The 20934-nt window shown below is 37.0% G+C and overlaps 2 protein-coding genes and 1 long non-coding RNA gene across 9 annotated transcripts in view; all 3 read left to right on the plus strand.

Moving 5' to 3' along the window:
* LOC122067900 (disease resistance protein RPS6-like) overlaps positions 1–6202 on the plus strand; it is a 10511-nt gene extending 4309 nt beyond the window's left edge. Inside the window, exons 1-3 of one of the 7 annotated variants that reach the window (XR_006136911.1) lie at positions 11–266; positions 3550–4150; positions 4275–4712. Coding sequence is in view for 2 of the 7 variants with exons in the window: in XM_042631738.1 (XP_042487672.1) it covers positions 4811–4868 (58 nt within the window). In the remaining 5 variants the exon portion in view is untranslated. Of the gene's footprint in view, positions 1–10; positions 267–610; positions 4151–4274; positions 4713–4810 lie in introns of those variants that run through there. The other 6 variants (XR_006136910.1, XR_006136909.1, XR_006136913.1 and 3 more) reach the window with 6 other exon arrangements.
* Positions 6203–6804: 602 nt separating this feature from the next.
* On the plus strand, positions 6805–17715 carry LOC122067899 (disease resistance protein L6-like). Its single transcript, XM_042631737.1, has 6 exons — positions 6805–7322; positions 7926–8208; positions 12032–12579; positions 13854–14940; positions 15550–15840; positions 15942–17715. The coding sequence occupies exons 1-6, from the start codon at positions 6820–6822 to the stop codon at positions 17436–17438; spliced, it is 4209 nt and encodes a 1402-aa protein (XP_042487671.1). The 5' UTR covers positions 6805–6819; the 3' UTR covers positions 17439–17715.
* Positions 17716–17727: 12 nt separating this feature from the next.
* Positions 17728–20712, plus strand: LOC122067902. The gene is made up of 5 exons (XR_006136914.1): positions 17728–19024; positions 19266–19344; positions 19553–19699; positions 19827–19912; positions 20265–20712. It is a non-coding gene; the product is annotated as an uncharacterized LOC122067902 (long non-coding RNA).
* The last annotated feature ends 222 nt before the right edge of the window (positions 20713–20934 follow it).

Below are 20934 nucleotides of genomic sequence, written 5' to 3' on the forward strand. Positions count from 1 at the left end.
TTTTTTTTTTTTTTTAAACACATTTTAAAATTACTTGATGAAGATTCTAAATATAGATTTTTTATTGGTAGGTGTATGGTTTTGTTAACACTTGAGATGTATAGGATTAGCTTTACTCTACCAAAAATAACTAAAACAAACAAAACAAAAACACGATTCACAAACAGGGTTTGGATTTTGTTAAGGGTTTTAAGAAAGGGCTTTGAGAAGGAATCAAGGAACAAGGAAGAACCACTGATCCAGGCGACCATTTTGCTCCGGCAGCGGTGAGCTTCATTCTTCTTTGACAGGAGTAGAAATATAGTAGATGACCTTAGGGCTTAAGCACTCATTTTGGCATCATAGAGCTAAGTATAATAAATACTTGTATTTTTTTTTGTCTTCTTTTCTTTATATTTATAAATTTGTTTCATAATTATGTATTTATATTATATGTTAACATGTTATGATGATTGATGATTGATGAAGATGAACTTAGTTTATTCACTTTATTGATTTGTTTTCTTGATGAATATCTTACATTGGTATGAATATGAACCTTTAATATTTATTTAACATATGCGTAATAGGATTCAACAAGGATTTGAGCCAAATAGATTGGTTTTATAAAAATATTACACAGGAACGCTTTAGTAAATAAGGCGGTGCTTTATGCCCGCCTTATCTCTAAAGCGCTCCGAAAGACCCTCAAATGCCTCCGTCGCCTTACCGCCTTAAAAACTATGATCAAACACCTTGACTTACATCGATGCGAAGGACTTGAAAAGTTACCGGATTCCTTAGGTCTTTTGGAAAAACTAGAGACTTTGGATGCCAGCTTTTGTTATATCAAGGATGGGGGAATTCCGAATGAAATAGGCATTCTACCCTCTTTGAAAATCTTGAGAATAGGTGGAAACGATTTTCAAAGCCTACCCATGACACTTTCTAACCTTTCCTTGCTCCAAACACTTGATTTACGGTTCTGCAACAAACTAAAGTCACTCCCCGCGTTGGTGGGGTTGAGAAATTTAGAGAGATTAAATGTTGATAATTGTCAGAGCTTAGCAGAGATTGAAGGCCTCGAAGGGTTGGAGTCCCTAGAGCTGTTGGAGATGATGAACTGCATATCATTAAGAAAAATTGGGAAAATATCCGTTTTGGGAAAACTGAAGGAATTAACATTCACAGATTACTCAATGTTATCCGAGATTGAGTGCCTCGAGGGACTAGACTCTCTGGAGCTGTTGACAATAAATGACCGTGGATCATTAAGGAAAATTGGGAAAATATCCAACTTGAAAAAACTGAAGGAATTAAGACTAATGAGCTGCTGGAATTTACTTGAGATTGTGGGCCTTGTGGGTTTAGATTCCCTGGTGCTGTTGAAAATAAGTTATTGTGAATTATGTTGGATTGAAGGCCTTGAGAATTTGGTATCTTTGGAAAAACTAATCCTGGATAATTGTCGTATGGAAAGATGACAAGATCTCTCCAACTTGAGGAACCTGAAGCATTTAAATGCTCGCAAATGCAGAAAACTAATGGAGATTCAGGGCCTCGATCAATTGAAATACTTGGAGACCTTGGATTTTGGGTGGTGCTTGTCTATGGAAAGATTACCAGATCTCTCCAACTTGAGAAACTTGAAGCATATAAATGCTCGCCAGTGCGAAAAACTATCGGAGATTCAAGGCCTCGATCAATTGGAATCCTTGGACACTTTGGATTTTGGGCGGTGCTTGTCTATGGAAAGATTACCAAATCTCTCCAACTTGAGAAACTGGAAGCATTTAAATGCTCACAAGTGCGAAAAACTAATGGAGATTCAAGGTCTCGATCGATTGGAATCCTTGGAGACCTTGGATTTGGGGTGGTGCTCGTCTATGGAAAGATTACCAGATCTCTCCAACTTAAGAAACTTGAAGCATTTAAATGCTCGCCAGTGCGAAAAACTAATGGAGATTCAAGGCCTCGATCGATTGGAATCCTTGGAGATATTGGATTTGGGGGGGTGCTCATCTATGGAAAGATTACCAGATCTCTTCAATTTGAGAAACTTGAAGCTTTTAGCTGTTTGCATGTGCAAAAACTAACGAAGATTCAAGGCCTCGATAGATTGGAATCCTTGGAGATACTGGATTTTGGGTGGTGCTAGTCTATGGAAAGATTACCAGATGTCTCCAACCTGAGAAACTTGAATCTTTTAGATGTTCGCGAGTGCGAAAAACTAACGGAGATTCGAGGCCTCGATCAATTGGAATCCTTGGAAAACTTTCGACTTTGGAGATAAGGAAGAACGAATCTCAGTTCTAGAGATGAGGGCTTTAGTTCATCCCTGTTAACCAGAGAAGGTTGAGCATTTGAAGATGGAACAAAAGACCAGGGGAAGAGTGGAGCTAAGGTGATCTGGAAACAGAGACAACTGCTTCAGATGTAGAGCCAAACCAAGGGGGGACCGGGGGAAAGGGGAGTGATGGGGGTGCTTGAATTTGAGGCTTCTGCTTCAGGTGTTGGACCCTCAGATCGTGAGGATTGGACAGTTCTTATCAATTAATCCTAACAGCATGGAGGGGTATTGTGTACTTAATGATATCAGAATCTTATCTACTTGGAGGTTTTTGATTTAGATGACAGAAACTGAAAGAAACCCATTGGCACATAGCTATGGTTGGGCTCACATTCATTCAGTTGGCTGCCCAAGTGACCTTCCTGAAATACAACCTCTGTTAATATCGTACAATCTGCAGGTAAAAACTAAATCAAAGCGTCTCTATACATTTAAGGACTCCTCTCACAAACCTGAGTAGATCCCTTTTTTCTTTTTTGTTGTGTGTGAGAGCTTCTAGTTGTAACCACATTGCTTACAAGTTGAACTGTAACCTTGGACCTGATTCTGTTTCGTGGCATCTCAAATGGGGCTGAAAATTTGCTGACATATAGATCCCAATGTCACATATACACATGTCAAGTTTCAGCCCAATCAGAGTCTGTCACATGGCAAAACAAAAATCAGGACTAGAAGAGGATGTGTAGGACTACAGTAGTGTGCGCGGATATAAACAAAAGGCTATGATATTAGATGGAAAAGTAAATGATTGAATTTGAGGTTGAAATTTGACACATAGCCGAGCTATAAAATTTCCTATATGGCTATATCTGACAGAAAATTTGCCTTATCATTCTTCCATGTGGCAAAATAAGTGATGGTTACAAATTCCCTATATGTTAAACTTATCAGCTGCTAGATGCATGCCTAGAGTTCCTGGAAGCAGCTAGGCGAACCACCTAGAAAGCCTTATTGAATAGAAGTTCTTTAACAAAACTATTTTTGTGTTCGGTGCACCTGAATGACTCATTGTTGGCTACTGACTGCTTGTGTGGACCTTGTAGAGTCCTTTTGGGATGGGTTTGATGTTGCAAAGAGACTAGATATGATTAAGACATCAGAATCTGAATTTGCATATTATATATTTTGTGAACTTGTGACTTTATGTTGAGCAAATTTTGTGTTTTTATTTTGGTTTTGTGGTAGAAGGTAAAGACAAATTTCTCTTTTGCTGTTTGTAGGACTTGAATCCACTATATTTGGTATGCAAGTCACATGCTCTACCTGGCCATTAAGGCAAGGAAGCATGGAGTATGGATTCTTAGTATGGGTCAGATATGGTTCTACTTCTGGATTCAAAGTGGATCCATTTGAGAATACAATTTAATACCTGAGAATTTGGTTCTGGAAGTGAGACATCCAAGCTTTTACAAATTCTGATCATGCATACCCAGACACAGAGGATGGCTTCTTAAAACACCCAACAATGATTGATATATCCATGGTTAAATATGATCTGTTGTATATGGTTATATTAGCGTGGGTTTATTGTTTGCTTAAGCTATGATGCACAGATGCTCTTGTTATTGCAGCGACTTGTGAAGGTCCATACATTGTAAGCTCGAACCATCAAATTGGATGAGACAACAGCAAGGAATTCCCAGATGTTGAGCCATTCCAAAAATCAAAATCCTATGCTAATGCTCGCTCCTTACAAATGCTATGCACAATCATTTTCGGACTGATCCATACTCAATGACCACCCTTGGATCCACATGCTTCAAGATATCCACCATACTCATGGCCTGAAAGTTCTTTCATCGGACCCGAGAGAGCACTGGGGTAAGGATTGTTATATTCTTGTTCCGTGAAAGGTTTTAGAGTTTTCACATTTTGAGCTAAGAACTTTAATTTTGTCTCAACTTTGGTAACTGACACCAAGAACTGGAATATCTTAATTTAACAGCTTAACATAGAGGGCAGAAAACAAAGCAAGGTACAATTAAGTCTACTCTCTCGGTGCTGAGACACCTTGCTTCAGCCTCTTCATCTTCTTCTTGGAGACATGCTTTTTTTTCCTTGGTGGAAGTCTCTTCTGAGCATGTGCAAAATTACATATGATGGCCTGTTCAAAGTGGATTCCTCAAATTCTCTTCCTAATGAAAGGGTGAGTTAGAAGGTGATGTTGGGGTAAAAAAAGGTCTAATGTTACATATGCAGATGTCCTTGGGATAGGGAATGGGAATCTTTTCCTTTATTAATTTGGTTGTCAAGAAATGGATAGAAAATAGTAGAAAAAATTCCAAAAAAATTTAAAAAATTGAATTTGAGGAGAGACACACATAAGCCAATCATTGCATATTATCCATTTTATCATCATGATGCAATGACTAGATTATGTGTCTATCTCTTTCTTCAAATTCAAAATTTTTTAAATTATTTCTTTTTAGTTTCTATCCATTTATAGATTGGCAGTCTAATGCATTGGACAAACCTTTTCAGCAATCCTCTTTTGGACATACGGAGGAGATATTCCAATAAAAGTCTGCTCCCGGATTAATGCCCTGATTTGCAAGATGATCTGCTATAACATTGATCTTACAGCAATAGGAAATCTTCCGTGAACAAGACTGTAGATAGAATCTAAGGTTCCATCACTGCTCAATAAATTTCCAATGAAAAGTTTGTGGTTTAACTGCTGAAATCAAAGCTGAAGAATCAGTTTCAATCCATAATTTATCAAATCTTCTTCGTCGCGATTTTATGACTGAATTATTTATCGAGTCAAGATTAATTTATCAGACCAGATTACCATGCATCTCGACTTCGAAGGATTGTTATAAAAGAAAGCACATCCAATTCATTTAAAAATTAAATTTTAAAAGATGAAAAAATCAGTAGCTTGATGAAACATTGTAAAAATAATAGTTCTGAAATGGAAAAATTCATCGAAAGAAAAAATCCCACAAGAAATAAAGGTTAATTTGAAAGGGGCAGAACATGTATAGCTCATCTTTATATCTGATGTATCCCCAGTGGGAGGCTAATAATTGATAGGAAACTATAAGAAAACCATTGCAATTAGTTACTTCAAATGTACTCCCAAATTTCTTATTGGGAAAATTTTCTTTCTAAAGTACCCTGGACTTCTAGACAAACCGAAGCTAAAACAGCACCAGTATCTGAATGATCATACATTCCTGCCTCTAAGGATTCTCAAAATTTTTTTCCTTCTTAAGTTAAGGTCCAAAGGGAAAAAGACACAATGCCAAAATTCCCTACTTGACTGTTTACTCCTTCATGTGAACAGCAGTACAAGATGAATGGTATGTTTAGGACCAAAACCAATTCTCGTAACAGAGATTTTGGGCCTGCTACCACATTTAACAATGGAAACATCATTGAAGTGAGGGAGAGGGATAGGTATGCTGTCGGTATTTAGTAAGCTAGCATATAGCATCAATGGGGATGCTAGACGAGGTATCTTAAACAGTGTTATTGATACAAATTGATTGATATGACTGAATATGGGATGAAAAATTATTTAATTCGGATTTGAGAATTATCATTGGTAAAAAAGTAGGATCATAAAATTTGGATTTGGATTTAAAAATTATTCGCCTATAAAAGGGGTAGGGGTCATTTCAAAAAGAGGAAGAGGGAGACCCACATAATGGGTGCTAACATACGGTATATTGACAGCATACTCAACCTTTTCCCTAAAAGTAAAGTAGCTTTCTCTAGTTTGTATATATATGGAGCACAGTCTTCTTTAAAAGATATAGGTTTGTCATGTAAAAAATCATACAAAAGAATCCCAAAATTGTTTGCTTGATAAAATGTGGAAGACATTTGATTCGATTTACTATCCAATTTCAAATTCCCCATAAATAAGGGAGATAAAAAAAGAGTTAAAAAACAAATTCCCCACAAATAGGTGAGAAGAAAAAAAGAAAGAATTAATTAGCGGAAGGCAAACTCCGTAAAAAAGTTAGACACTTGTCGAATATTGACAGTAAGACCAGCGTAAATAATCGCTCCTAGGAGGAGATGAACAGTTCTCTTATATAAGGTGTAAAACTACATAATATACCTTATAACAACTAATACAACTATTACGTGTATGCACGTAATATGCTAATGCGTACAGTTACCAAAAGATGGGTCACAACTACATTTTCATTTGTTTGAAGGGTTACAACTACTTAATATACCTATACCAACTCATACAACTACTATTCTACCAAAAAGAAAAAAGAACTCATACATGGTCACAACTACTTTGTTTGAAGGGTTACAACTACTTAATATACCTATACCAACTCATACAACTACTATTCTACCAAAAAGAAAAAAGAACTCATACATGTACTACTACGTGCATGCACGTAACAGAGGGATCCTGGGCTAATCTCTAAATCGAGTTCTGCAATCGAAGAGTGAATTTTACTTTAGAAACAAAGAAAATCTCTCAAGAAAATCTATCGTCGTCTTTCGGAGAAGACTTCTCCATGGCAACCCGACGATCTCCGTCGTCCTCCTCCTCCTCCTCCTCATCTGGTCAGGGTTATGAAATATTCCTCAACTTCAGTAGTATAGATACTCGCAACACCTTTACCAGCCACCTCTACAATGCTTTGGATGCTGCCGGAATTCATACTTTCATGGACGACGTTCAACTCCGCACCGGGGAGGAGATCGGCCCAGAGTTACTCTCTGCCATCCAGCGGTCGAGAATCTCTATCCCCATCTTCTCCAAGAACTACGCTTCGAGCAAATGGTGCCTCAAGGAGCTCGTCGAGATCGTTGAGTGCAAGAAAACCTTGAATCAAGATGTCCTGCCCATCTTCTACCATGTTGATCCCGCCAACGTCCGTCACCACACTGGGACCGATGCGGAGGCTCTTCAGGAACACGACAAGAATGTCGATCAGAGGATCATTGACGAGTGGAAAAAGGCTCTCACAGAGGTTGGGGGATTGAAGGGATGGGATTTGAAGAACATCGATGGAGGGTAAGTCCAACCACTTCCTATGCCGTACACAATAACTTGTGAAACACTAATTGTGTGAAGTAGGTATATAATCTAGCATCAACTACTTCCCATGTGGCAGTTTTGTTGAATCATAAATCTGAAAATGTTTTTCACATCATCATTTATTCTGTAAGTTTATACTAAGAATGCATTCCTACTAACCCTTAATATTTCGTTGAGTCCTGAATTTCTTGGACAAATTGTTCAAATCATCATTTATACGTCTTTAAAAATTTAGATTCAAAGTTTTAGTCCATCTGATATTTTTATGTGTCATTACAATAGTTTAGAGGAATTAAGAAAAGTTTTTGAGGTGAAAATATATTCATAAATCCATGAATTTAACAAAAAAGGAAGTGTGCTGGAAAGGATTCCTAATATAGAAGTAGAAGTGTGTGAAACATTTAGCCTATTATTATATATTTGCTGTAATGGTATGATACTGTGCGGGAAAGGATTCCTAACATAGAACTATGTGAAATTATTGTTTTAAGATGTCATCCAAATAAAAATGCAGATTTTTTTTTTCTAATGTGTTTGCTTCCTCCAACTACTTATTTCTTGTTAATTTGAATTGGACAGGAATGAAGGGACATTAGTAAAATTAGTTGTTGCAACAGTTTCCACTGAATTGGAAAAAGACTCCCTGATTGATTCTGATGACCTACTTGGAATCCAATCTCATGTAGAAAGAATGATGAACTTATTAAACATTAAACCAGATGATGTAAAGATTATGGGAGTATGGGGGCTAGGTGGGATTGGCAAGACACCCATTGTCAATGTTGTCTACAATGAAATCTCACGTCACTTTGAGGGATGTAGTTTTTTTGAAAATATTCGAGAGACTTCACTTATCACTTTGCAAAATCAACTTACTCTTTGAAATATTGAAAGGAGTAAGAGTCAGCATCACTAATAAAGGCAAAGGAATTAATATGGTCAAAGAAAGACTTCGCAAGAAGAAAGTTCTTGTTATTCTTGATGATGTGGATAACAATTCTCAATTTAGATGCATTAGTTGGGAAGTGTGATTGGTTTGGTTTGGTTTGGGAAGTAGGATTATAATCACAACAAGAAACGAGCAGATCCTACATCTTCATGAAGTGGATGAGATATATGAGCCCCCTGAAATGGATGCAAAACAATCTCTTCAACTATTTTCTAGGTGTGCCTTCAAAAGAGACAAATTTCAAAACAATCTCTTCAACTATTTTCTAGGTGTGCCTTCAAAAGAGACAAAATACCTGAGGACCATCTAGATCTCTCCAAAAACATCATTAAGGAAATTAGAGGGCTTCCCTTAGCTCTTGAGGTTATAGGTTCGTCTTTATTTCGCATGGAAAAATCATTTTGGCAAGACACATTGGAGATGTTGCAAAATCATATTCTTGATGCTGAAATTTTGGAAAAAGTTGAAAATAAGTTTTGATGGATTAACGTATCAGGAGAAACAAATATTTCTTGATATTGCATGCTTTTTCAATGGAATGGATAAAAATATTCCATGTTTGCTATGGAAACAATGTGAGTTTTTCCTTGAAAATGGAATTAAGGCTCTTTACCAAAAGTCTTTGGTGAAGATTGGTGAAAATAATCAACTAAAGATGCATGATCTGCTTAGAGATCTTGGAAAGGAAATCGTTTTGTCAAGAAAACCTTGAGGTCCTTTTGAAAGCATAGTAGATTGTGGTCACACAAGGAAGCCTTAAAAGTATTGGAGAAACATACGGTAGGTTCTAGGTTGTAAGTTCACAAGGCCATGTTGGGTCGCTGGGGACGAAGTCGGGTACAACAGGGGTTGGACCGGTTTTGGGATAAACCTCGAGCCTCTTGCAAGGGAAATAAAATTAGGACTGAATTTTCTTCGAATTTTCTTCCAACCATGGGAAATAGATATTCCTTCAGTGGCCATTAATGGGGATGGAAGGTGATTTGGAAGGTCTGTAGTTTTAGTTGCCTTTCGTTTATGAATGACAGAAATTTGGTGGGGATTTGGAGCATCATTGTGAAAAACAAGTCAGTTCCAAGAAGATTTATGTTTTTCTTCACGAACAAGGGGATCTTTGCCCTTTGGTGTTTCAGTAGCTTGAAAGCTATCTTCTTTGGGGTAAGTCAAGCTTTTTTTTCTTTTTTTCATAAAAGAGGAATTTATTGAATAGGGTTATTGAGGCTTTATCATTACAAAGTTGTAAAGAGCCAAGGAGTGGAATTAGAACACAATATTCTACACCAGAGAGACAACCCTTTCCTCGCAAGGGAATAAACTATACCATTAGCTGCCCTTGGAACATGGTGAAATGAACAACTAATTGGGGAAGAGTATACGAATATGATGCCCTCATCATTGTTAGCAAGAACACCATTTTAAACGTGTTTCCATTTTTTACAATCTAAAACACATTTTGCCATATACTTTCCAAAGATTCAAGAAAAAAAAAAAAAGTAAATAGTAATCATTCTCATTCTAAAACCGTTCCCCCCCACCTCCACCTCCACCTCCACCTCCACCTCCACTTCCATCCATTTTTTTAAGACTTGACTTGTTGAACGTAATGTCTACTTAATTGATCATATATTTTTCTCTCAGACTCTAATAGACCTGATTCTTTCGCCAACTTAAAGCTAACTCAATGGCCTTTATTTCTTGTGATTATCACCTTCAACTCAAATTCAATGCACGGACTCCAAAACTTGCTGAAAAGTGTTTATAAAGTAATGACTCCCAACTCCAATATCACTCTGAGAGTGTGTTGACTATGTTGACAATAATGAACAACATCATAGCTAAGCCACATTGTTCAATAAGACTTTACATGTGTGGTCTGTGATTTTAGAATTGGTGGTGGATGATATTCAATGATATGTCTTAGAACTTAAAATGAGACATGGGATATATATGCATTAATGTTGATATTGTAGTTGTTTTGTTCATTAGATTCCGGTATTCATGTAATAATTCCTTAATTTATATAGATGTACTGTCATTTTTTTTTGTCTTTTTTTTTTAAATCTACACGTTTAAAATATGTACCATATGTTATTCGTTTTTTTACCATTTAATTAACTGTATCATTTAGAAATTTTCACTGTTTAAAACTTGTGTTAGAGCAAACACCAAAAAATACAAGAATAAACAGACAATAGATCCACACAACACAGAGATTTAACGAAGTTCACACACCGATATGATGTGCTACATCCTCGGGTGAAGAAAAAGATGTTTCACTATACAGAAGAGAGATTACATCTAAGCAGCGGCAAGAAACTCGCCCTGAAACCCTAGCTCGAAAAAACCTAAATTACAATGACTTTCTCAACAAGACAACAGTACATTATATACTCCAAATCGCGTGTCGACCTATCGGCCCAACCCCTCTATTTCCATCATAGATCTCAGAAAACTTTCCATTCAGGTTGCCACCAAAATATGTCGAAGCAGGTCAATCTTCAAAATGGGTCAAGAATTCAAGATAAACTTAACAATTTGTACTATACATTTTCCTTTTTTACTGTTCTCGTTTTTGCTAACAATGGTCCTCAACAATAGGAAGGATCTCCAGTGGGACATTTTTAGTTGGATCTGAGATGCACCGAACCACCTTTTAACTAATCAAATTCAACCTTAAATCTAAATTAGCCCAAGTTGATGGCATTTGAAATTCCCTCTTTGATAGCTTTAGACCCTTGCACTAATGATAGAAGAAAGCCTACCGGGACAGAGATAACAAGAAGAGGGAGATTGGGATGCTCATGAAGGACAAATCCCAAGGCACCAGTGGAGGTTTCTTTCACATAGGAAGCATCCGAGTTAATTTTAATTTCTCTGTGAAAAATAGACTAAGAGACATTGATAGGCATCCCCAGGACTATGTTTAATTCCAAGGGAAATTTAAAGGGAAGGATAGTGAAATATTCAAATTTTAAAAAAGAAATTTATATAATCATGTCCCCATGTAATTATATAAACTACTTAAATATTTATAAATGATAAATTTTACATGCAATTATTATGAGAAAGAAAAAGTCCGAGCATGACCTCTAAACCCAGATATAGGGAGAGGTGAAATGCCAGACCCACCCTATGAAAACTGTTCCTTGTGTGTTCTTATTAGTACACTACTTTTTAGGAACTCTCTCCCAATTTTTATTTTATATTTTATAGCAAAATGTTTTGGATAGAAAGTAAAATAATTTTTTTTTATTTGATAAAAATAAAATAGAATTTAATAATAAAATGATTTGGAATTAATGAAATAGACATGGTAGAGAATACAAAAGTTTTATTTTTTAAATTTGAAAATTTCACTTTCATACCCATTAAATTTCTCTTGCAAGAAAAACGGAGCGTATAGAAAATGATATCGGAAAGAGAAGCTTCAAAGAAAATGGGCAATTGTGACTTGAAGCTGAAGGAGATCAATAAATGGAAGGAGACTTTGCAGCTGGAAGGAAGACTTTACCTTTACCTTTACCTTTACCTTTCCCTTTACCTCCGTACAAGAAGGGAAAATGATATTCTCCAACGCGTTGAGGTGGTGAATTTCCGAGAAAGGGAGGGAGGGAAAGGAAAAGAACAAGTGTGGGGCTTTAGACTGTGAGAGTCGAAAATAAAGAACGATTTACAAGATTGTTGCCCGCCTAATAAATCAGGATCTGCAATCGAAGAGTGAAGATTGGTTACTTAGAAAAAAGATTTTGCAATGAAAAGAAAATTCTCAATTTGCGGAGAAGACTTCTCCATGTCACCCCGACGATCATCAACTTCTTCCACCTCATCTGGTCGGAGTTATGAAGTATTCCTCAACTTCAGGGGTATAGATACTCGCAACACCTTTACCAGCCACCTCTACAATGCCTTGGATGCTGCCGGAATTCACACTTTCAAGGACGACGTTGAACTCCGCACTGGGGAGGAGATCGGCCCAGACCTACTCTCTGCGATCCAACAGTCCAGAATCTCTATACCCATCTTCTCTAAGAACTACGCTTCAAGCAGATGGTGCCTCAAGGAGCTCGTCGAGATCGTTAAATGCAGGAATACAATGAATCAACTTGTCCTGCCCATCTTCTACCATGTTGATCCCGCGGGCGTCCGTCACCACACTGGGACTTGTGCGGAGGCTCTTCAGGAACACAACAAGAGTGTCGATCAGAGGATCATTGACGAGTGGAAAAAGGCTCTCACAGAGGTTGCGGGATTGAAGGGATGGGATTTGAAGAACATCGATGGAGGGTAAGTCCAACCACTCCCTATGTTTGTTTTTTCTCTTGTAATTGGTAGCACTGCACCGAGCATCCAGGTACACACCCCAAGGTGTTCCAGCCAGGATGCTCACTGCCGCAGAAGATTTTTTTTTTTTCTTGGAATTTCTAGACTCTTAACCATGACTATAAAGTTATTTTGCCCAATATTCATTCACTGCATTTTAATTAGGGTAAGGTTGAGTAAGGATTTGTCCTAAAAAAAATTATGTTAACTGCCCGACAAACAAGTAGGGATGGTAAAGCATCCTAAAAATGTGAGATCTTGTTTGTTTTTGGCCTTCACCATAGTTAGTAAGTTCGGGAACAGCAATAATACGGGCACGGATACATACGGCAATTAAACTTGCCATACGGAAATAATACTTCTCAGAAATTCGGCACAATAAAACGCACACGGCAATGATACGGTACGTGTTTAATACGATTGCTATGTAAAAATCCGGGAGCAAAAATACGAATTTATTTTGGTATTAAGAATGAACTAAAACTGGTTGTTTACAACTAAATTCTAATATCACATGCTCTCATGAACACTTAAATCCAATTTATCTTTCCAATTGAGGATCATTTCTCAATTTTTTTTATTTTACATCTAATATTAATTAAGTTTAATCATTGCTATCATAGTCAATGTTGATTGGTGATCTATCAAACACTTTTTATCATAGTAAATAATAACATATATTTGTCAAAATAGTAGTAATAATAATAATAGCATGTGGATAATCATGTAACAAATTATATTATCATTGATATTATCTTATGAAACAAGAAAATCCATAGCAACCCCTACTGATGCTGATCCGTATTCTAAAATCGGAATCAGATCGCGTATAGGTCCATGCAGATATTCAATAATTCAATCGTAATAATCAACGGTAGATTCGTAATTAAGGTAAGATTTTAAATTGGGTGACAAAATTATAATTAAGTAGGCTTAATATGCTAATGGATAGGAACAAGAGGGTGGACACATGATGTTCTTGAAGTTAAATAAAGGGTATAAGGTAATAAAGGAGAGACGGAGCGGCAATATGGAAAGAGGAGTTGGAATTAATAAAATAAGAAAGGGAGACGCGGGTCATCTATATTTTTCTCATAATCGAAAAACCTACGGAAAGGGAGAAGTGTCGTTTTGACTTTTGTGGTTGAGATTTTTTTCTTCTATATTTTACATTCACGTCATTTATTTATTTTTTTTGCTCTCCAACTTCTTATTTCCTGTTGATTTGAATTGGACAGGAATGAAGGTACATTAGTAAAATTAGTTGTTGCAGCAGTTTCCAGTGTATTGGAAAAAGACTCCCTGATTGTTTCTAATGACCTAATTGGAATCCAATCTCATGTAGAGAAAATGATGAATTTATTAAACAGTAAATCAGATGATGTAAAGATTGTGGGAGTATGGGGGCTAGGTGGGATTGGCAAGACAACCATTGCCAATGTTGTCTACAATGAAATCTCACGTCACTTTGAAGGATGTAGTTTTCTTGAAAATGTTCGAGAGACTTCACTTATCGATTTGCAAAATCAACTTCTCTCTGAAATACTGGAAGGAGTAAGATTCAACATCACTAATAAAGGCAAAGGAATTAACATGATCAAAGAAAGACTTCACAAGAAGAAAGTTCTTATTATTCTTGATGATGTGGATAAAAAATCTCAATTAGATGCATTAGTTGGGAAGTGTGATTGGTTTGGTTTGGGAAGTAGGATTATAATCACAACAAGAAATGAGCAGATCTTACTTCATCATGAAGTGGATGAGATCTATGAGCCCCCTCAAATGGGTGCAAAACAATCTCTTCAACTATTTTCCAGGTGTGCCTTCAAAGGAGACCAAATACCGGAGGACTATCTAGATCTCTCAAAAAACATCGTTAAGGAGGTTGGAGGTCTTCCCTTAGCTCTTGAGGTTATAGGTTTATCTTTATTTGGCATGGAAAAATCATTTTGGCAAGAGACACTGGAGAGGCTGCAAAATCATATTCTTGATGGTGAAATTTTTGAAAAGTTGAAAATAAGTTTCGATGGATTGACGTATTGTGAGCAACAAATATTTCTTGATATTGCATGCTTTTTCAATGGAATAGATAAAAATATTGCATGTTTGATATGGAAACAACGTAAGTATTACCCTGACAAAGGACTTAAGGTTCTCCGCCAAAAGTCTTTGGTGAAGATTGGTGAAAATGATGAACTAAAGATGCATGATCAGCTTAGAGATCTTGGAAAGGAAATCATTCGTCAAGAAAACCTTAAGATGCCCGGAAGGCGTAGTAGGTTGTGGTCACACGAGGAAGCCTTGTATGTATTGGAGAAACACTTGGTACGTACTCAATAAATGTTCAGTACACTTTATTTTATGCTTCCAATTATTGATGATGTTTTTTGCAATTGCTAACCATATATTTTCATTGAAAGCACTTGCTATTAAGAGATAAAGTATGATGGACCTAATACCTAGAACACATTTGTTCATTATTTAAGGTTTCATAAATTCAATGTATGAATATAATTTTCTTTTTTTAAACTGAAATGTCATGGAGGTTGGTGAACTTGTTGCTGCATAGTAATAGTAGACACAATGATGTCCACGTTATAAAGGATCCTTAATGGTGAACTTGACCCATATGAGCATATATATGAAATATTGTTCAAAGTAACATCTGAAAATGCCACAGATCCTCATTGTGTAATAGCATTTTTGTAGATTTTCCCGCCTTTGGATGCACTATTGTTCTATATAAAATGCTCATTATGGGTTAAAATTTCAGCTATAAGATTGGTGGGGGTCCTTTACAATGTTGGCTTACCATCCCAATATTTAACAATTGATCCATAGAGCACAAGAGTTGACAAAACACAGTGAACATGAGCATTTTTTTGCACTTGTTAAAATTTTTATTGTGTGCTTATTTAAAATTATTTGTTTTAGGGAACGGATAAAGTTGAAGGGCTCTGCATTGACTTCGGAGGTAGTTCAGGAAACCAACACTATTTGATGAGTGAAGGATTTACTAAAATGACTGAACTTAGGTTACTCCAAGTTGATTATGCACACTTTGCTCCAGACTTCATGCCTTCTTTCTCAGAACTGATATGGCTTAGATGGAAAGGATGCCCTGCAGAATTTACGTTAATGGAATTTCATCCAGTGAACCTAGTTGTTCTTGATCTGTCATATAGTGTCGTCACAAATTATTGGATGGGTTGGAACGACATTAAGGTCTCTAAGAAATTTCTTTCTCCTTTGTTTGATGTAATCAATCATAAATTTTTCATCAAAAAAAAAAATTCTAATAAATTATTTATCTTTTTTGCATGCAGGTGGCAAAAAATCTAAAAGTTCTGAATCTAACAGGGTGTCGATACCTATTAAAGACTCCTAAACTAGCCAATTGTCGTTTGGAGGTCTTGATTCTTGAAAACTGTGAAATATTGGCTAAAATTGATGAATCTTTCAATTATCTTGGCAGCCTAGTCAAATTGAATATGAGGGGATGCCCGAAACTAAGGGATCTCCCATATGGCATCTGGGGGTTAAGTTCAATCAAAATCCTCAACTTACATCAATGCGAAGGACTTGACAAGTTACCTGATTCCATAGGTCTTTTGGAAAAGCTGGAGACTTTGGATGCCAGCTTTTGTTATATAAAGGATGGGGGAATTCCGAATGAAATAGGCTTTCTACCCTCTTTGAAAATCTTGAGACTCGGTGGAAACGATTTTCAAAGCCTACCCATGACACTTTCTAAACTTTCCTTGCTCCAAACACTTGATTTACGGTTCTGCAACAAACTAAAGTCGCTCCCTGTGTTGGTGGGGTTGAGAAATTTAGAGAGATTGATTGTTGATAATTGTCAGAGCTTAACAGAGATTGAAGGCCTCGAAGGGTTGGACTCCCTAGAGCTGTTAGAGATGATGAACTGCAGATCATTAAGAAAAATTGGGAAAATATCCGGCTTGGGAAAACTGAAGGAATTAAAACTCAAGGATTACTCAATGTTATTTGAGATTGAGAGCCTTGAGGGACTGGATTCCTTGGAGTTGTTGATGATGGAAAACTGTGAATCACTAAGGAAAATTGGGAAACTATCCAATTTGAGAAAACTGAAGGAATTAAGTCTCTGGAGCTGCAAGAATTTACTTGAGATTGAGGCCCTTGTGGGATTGGATTCCTTGAAGTATTTAATTGTTGGCATGTGCACAAATCTGACGAAGATTCAAGGCCTCGATCGATTGGAATCCTTGGAGATATTGGATTTGGGGTTGTGCTCGTCTATGGAAAGATTACCAGATCTCTCCAACTTGAGAAACTTGAAGCATTTAAATGCTCGCGAGTGCAAAAAACTAACGGAGATTCAAGGCCTCGATAGATTGGAATCCTTGGAGATATTGGATTTGGGGTGGTGCTCGTCTATGGAAACATTACCAGATCTCTCCAACTTGAGAAACTTGAAGCATTTAAATGCTCACGAGTGCAAAAAACTAATGGAGATTCAAGGCCTCGATCTATTGGAATCCTTGGAGATATTGGATTTGGGGTGGTGCCCGTCTGTAGAAATATTACCAGATCTCTCCAACTTGAGAAACTTGAAGCATTTAAATGCTTGCCAATGCAAAAAACTAACGGAGATTCAAGGCCTCGACAGATTGGAATCCTTGGAGATATTGGATTTGGGGTGGTGCTCGTCTATGGAAAGATTACCAGATCTCTCCAACTTAAGAAACTTGAAGCATTTAAATGCTCGCGAGTGCAAAAAACTAACGGGGATTCAAGGCCTCGATAGATTGGAATCCTTGGAGATATTGGATTTAGGGTGATGCTCGTCTATGGAAAGATTACCAGATCTCTCCAACTTGAGAAACTTGAAGCATTTAAATGCTGAGTGCAATAAAATAATGGAGATTTAAGGCCTCGATCGATTGGAATCCTTGGAGATATTGGATTTGGGGGGGTGCCTGTCTATGGAAAGATTACCAGATCTCTCCAACTTGAGAAACTTGAAGCATTTAAATGCTCGCGAGTGCAAAAAACTAACGGAGATTCAAGGCCTCGATAGATTGGAATCCTTGGAGATATTGGATTTGGGGTGATGCTCGTCTGTGGAAAGATTACCAGATCTCTCCAACTTGAGAAACTTGAAGCATTTAAATGCTCGCAAGTGCAAAAAACTAATGGAGATTCAAGGCCTCAATCTATTGGAATCCTTGGAGATATTGGATTTGGGGTGGTGCTCGTCTATGGAAAGATTACCAGATCTCTCCAACTTGAGAAACTTGAAGCATTTAAATGCTTGCGAGTGCATAAAACTAACGGAGATTCAAGGCCTCGATAGATTGGAATCCTTGGAGATATTGGAGATATGGGGTGGTGCTTGTTTATTGAAAGATTACCAGATCTCTCCAACTTGAGAAACTTGAAGCATTTAATGCTGAGTGCAAAAAACTAATGGAGATTCAAGGCCTCGATCGATTGGAATCCTTGGAGATATTGGATTTGGGGTGGTGCTCGTCTATGGAAAGATTACCAGATCTCTCCAACTTGAGAAACTTGAAGCATTTAAATTTCCTTGTATGCTCTCATTGGTATACTACTTTTAAATTTGACACAAGACCGAGCTAGAAAATTTCCTATATCCGACGGTCAAATTTGCCATATCATTATTCCAAGTGGTGAAATAGGCCATGATTACAAACTCCCTATATGTGAAACTTATCAGCTGCTAGAAGCATGCCTAGAGTTCGAGGCAGCCATCTAGGCAAACCACCTAGTAAGCCTTATTGAATAGAAGTTCTATTACAAAACTATTGTAGGCAGAATTAGAGTTCACTCCATATGAAGATTCATAACAGAGTTGTTTATTTGTTTATTTTTTTATGGATTTATAATGCTTCTATTTTTTTTTTTTTTTTGTGTTCTCTTTGTACCTGAATGACTCATTGTTGGTTACTGACTGCTTGTGTGGGTATTGTAGAGTCTTTTTGGGATGGGTTTGATGTTGAAAAAGGGACTAGATATGAAAGACTTCAACCTGAATTTGATATTATATATTTTGTGAATGTGAAATGTGATATGTAAGTTTATATTTTGAGCAAATTTTGTTCTTGTATTTTGTTTTTGTGGTAGAAGGTAGAGACAGATTTCTCTTTTGCTGTTTGTAGGACTTGAACCCACTATATTTGGTATGCAAGCTACATGCTCTACCTGGTTAAAAAGGCAAAGAAGCTGTTTTTGTGTCCTATCATGCAACATGGAGTATGGATTCTTAGTACGGGTCAGATATGGTTCTACTTCTGGATTCAAGCTGGATCCATGTGAGAATACAGTTTAGTACCTGAAAATTTAGTTCTGGAAGTGACACATCCAAGCTTTTACAGATTCTGATCGTGGATACCCAGACAGAGAGGTTGGCTTCTTCTATAACCCAACAATGATTGATATATCCATGCTTAAATATTATGGTTAGAGGTTGATGCATTACTTTCATAACTTTTATACTTTATTGGGATATGCCATTTTTATTAGAGATAGTCATCTGATGAATTCCACATGCGTTTGATATTCTTCCTTGGATATATTTTATTCATCCTCTGGAACTGTCAACTAAGCAAAGTCAAACAACCTGCATGAAAATCCTTGCTTTGTAGGAAATGTTTCAGTGGAGGGAGCAGTGCTAAATGAATTTGACATGAAGCCCCCTAACGAAGACATCGGAGACAAGTGCAGGTATAGTTTAGTGTATGTATATACAGTTGAAGGAGAGGATTACCGTTGGATCATCTTCTTGAAAGAGAAGGGAAGATAAGTTACCACCTAGATCAGGGTCTAGGACCCAGAAATTTCTCACCTCTTTTATGTTGATGAGATAGAAACTTAATCATGCCCCAAGATTTTGCACATGTATGTAAAGATATTTTGTCTGTCCTTGTGCTAGGATGAGAAGAAAACCGCACCAGTGAAAGGATCAGAGAAGAAAAGAACAAGAGACCGTGGAGAAATGGAAGAGAATATGTTCAAGCTATTTGAGAGGCAATCAAATTGGACACTGAGGCAATTAATCCAGGAGACAGACCAGCCTGAAGTATGTTTTCTAATCTACCTACTTTTGGCTTAGTTTAAAAAAAAAAAAAATTGGATGCTTGGTTTTCAAACATCAATTGTGTCCCTTGGTGTTTTTATCTAGTTTTAAGCAATGGAGCTTAATGCAGAAGGCCATCATGTGGAATATCTGGAGGGAAAGAAAAATCAGAGTTCTGAAGGCTTTGCAGAATTAGCATATCCTATACACACACAGGTAGAAAACTTTCTTTGTATAATGTGATATATACTACAGTTCCGATGGTCTTAAAGAATGATGGCTAATACAGTTCCAAGGGTCTAAAAGAATAAGGGGTAGACCAAAATTGACTTGGCAAGAAGGGGCCTTCAAGGAAACATATAAGACTCTAAGATCCCTGCTTACATATAATATTTCAACCCGAACAGAGTTTGCCAAGTGGCAAAATAGATAAGATCTTGAGAGAATTGACTTAGTCATTGGACACAGTGTTGTGACGTGGCAAATATGATCAGGCTGTATATGGTTATATTATCAATGGTTTTTTGTTTGCTTAAGCAATGACTCATAGATGTTCTTGTCTTTGCAGCAATTTGTGAAAGATCCTCTCAAAGACCTTGTGTCTACAACAAGAAGGGAACACTGGGGTGAGGACTGTTAAATATTCTTGTTCCTTAACTAACCCGGAAAGGTTTTAGAGTTTTCACATTTCGAGCAAAGCCTGTCGTCATTCAGATGAACTCAAAATTTGTCTCCACTTTGGTAACTGACAATTTGTCTCAACTTTGGTAACTGACATCAAGAAAGGGAAAATCTTAATGTGACTGCTTTACATAGTGAGCAGAAACAAGGTAAGGTCTACAATTCAGTCTACTCTCCTGGTGCTGGGACACCTTGCTTCAGCCTCTCCCTCTTCATCTTCTTCTTAGAGACGGGATTCTTTTTCCTTGGTGGAAGAGTCTTCCGAGCATGTGTAAAGGACATAATTTCTAACGAGAGGAAGACTAGTAAAATTCCAACAACAAGAAGCAGAACTAGTAGACTTGGTTTGAATCCATTTGCTTCTGCATCCATCACTGCATTTCCCTGTCCATTAATTGCAACATAGATTGGCATTACTTCTTCCAACTAAAATGACAACAAATTGAACAAACTGTAGAAACACAACCCTAAAACGATGCAGAAGATAATGGAAAAACAAAACAAACAATGCACACGGATTTTACGAGGTTCGGCAAGGTTGCCTACGTCCCCGGTGA

This window comes from Macadamia integrifolia, unplaced genomic scaffold, assembly GCF_013358625.1.
Source record: "Macadamia integrifolia cultivar HAES 741 unplaced genomic scaffold, SCU_Mint_v3 scaffold3204, whole genome shotgun sequence".
Taxonomy (NCBI): domain Eukaryota; kingdom Viridiplantae; phylum Streptophyta; class Magnoliopsida; order Proteales; family Proteaceae; genus Macadamia; species Macadamia integrifolia.

What these genes read in the sequence shown, in the direction of transcription:
- LOC122067899 (XM_042631737.1), top strand. Translation starts at nt 6,820, where the DNA reads ATGGCAACCCGACGATCTCCGTCGTCCTCCTCCTCCTCCTCCTCATCT. An exon ending in TTGAAGAACATCGATGGAGG is followed by an intron (nt 7,323 to 7,925) that starts GTAAGTCCAACC and finishes TGAATTGGACAG; the next exon opens with GAATGAAGGGACATTAGTAA. An exon ending in AGACTTCACTTATCACTTTG is followed by an intron (nt 8,209 to 12,031) that starts CAAAATCAACTT and finishes TTGGTTACTTAG; the next exon opens with AAAAAAGATTTTGCAATGAA.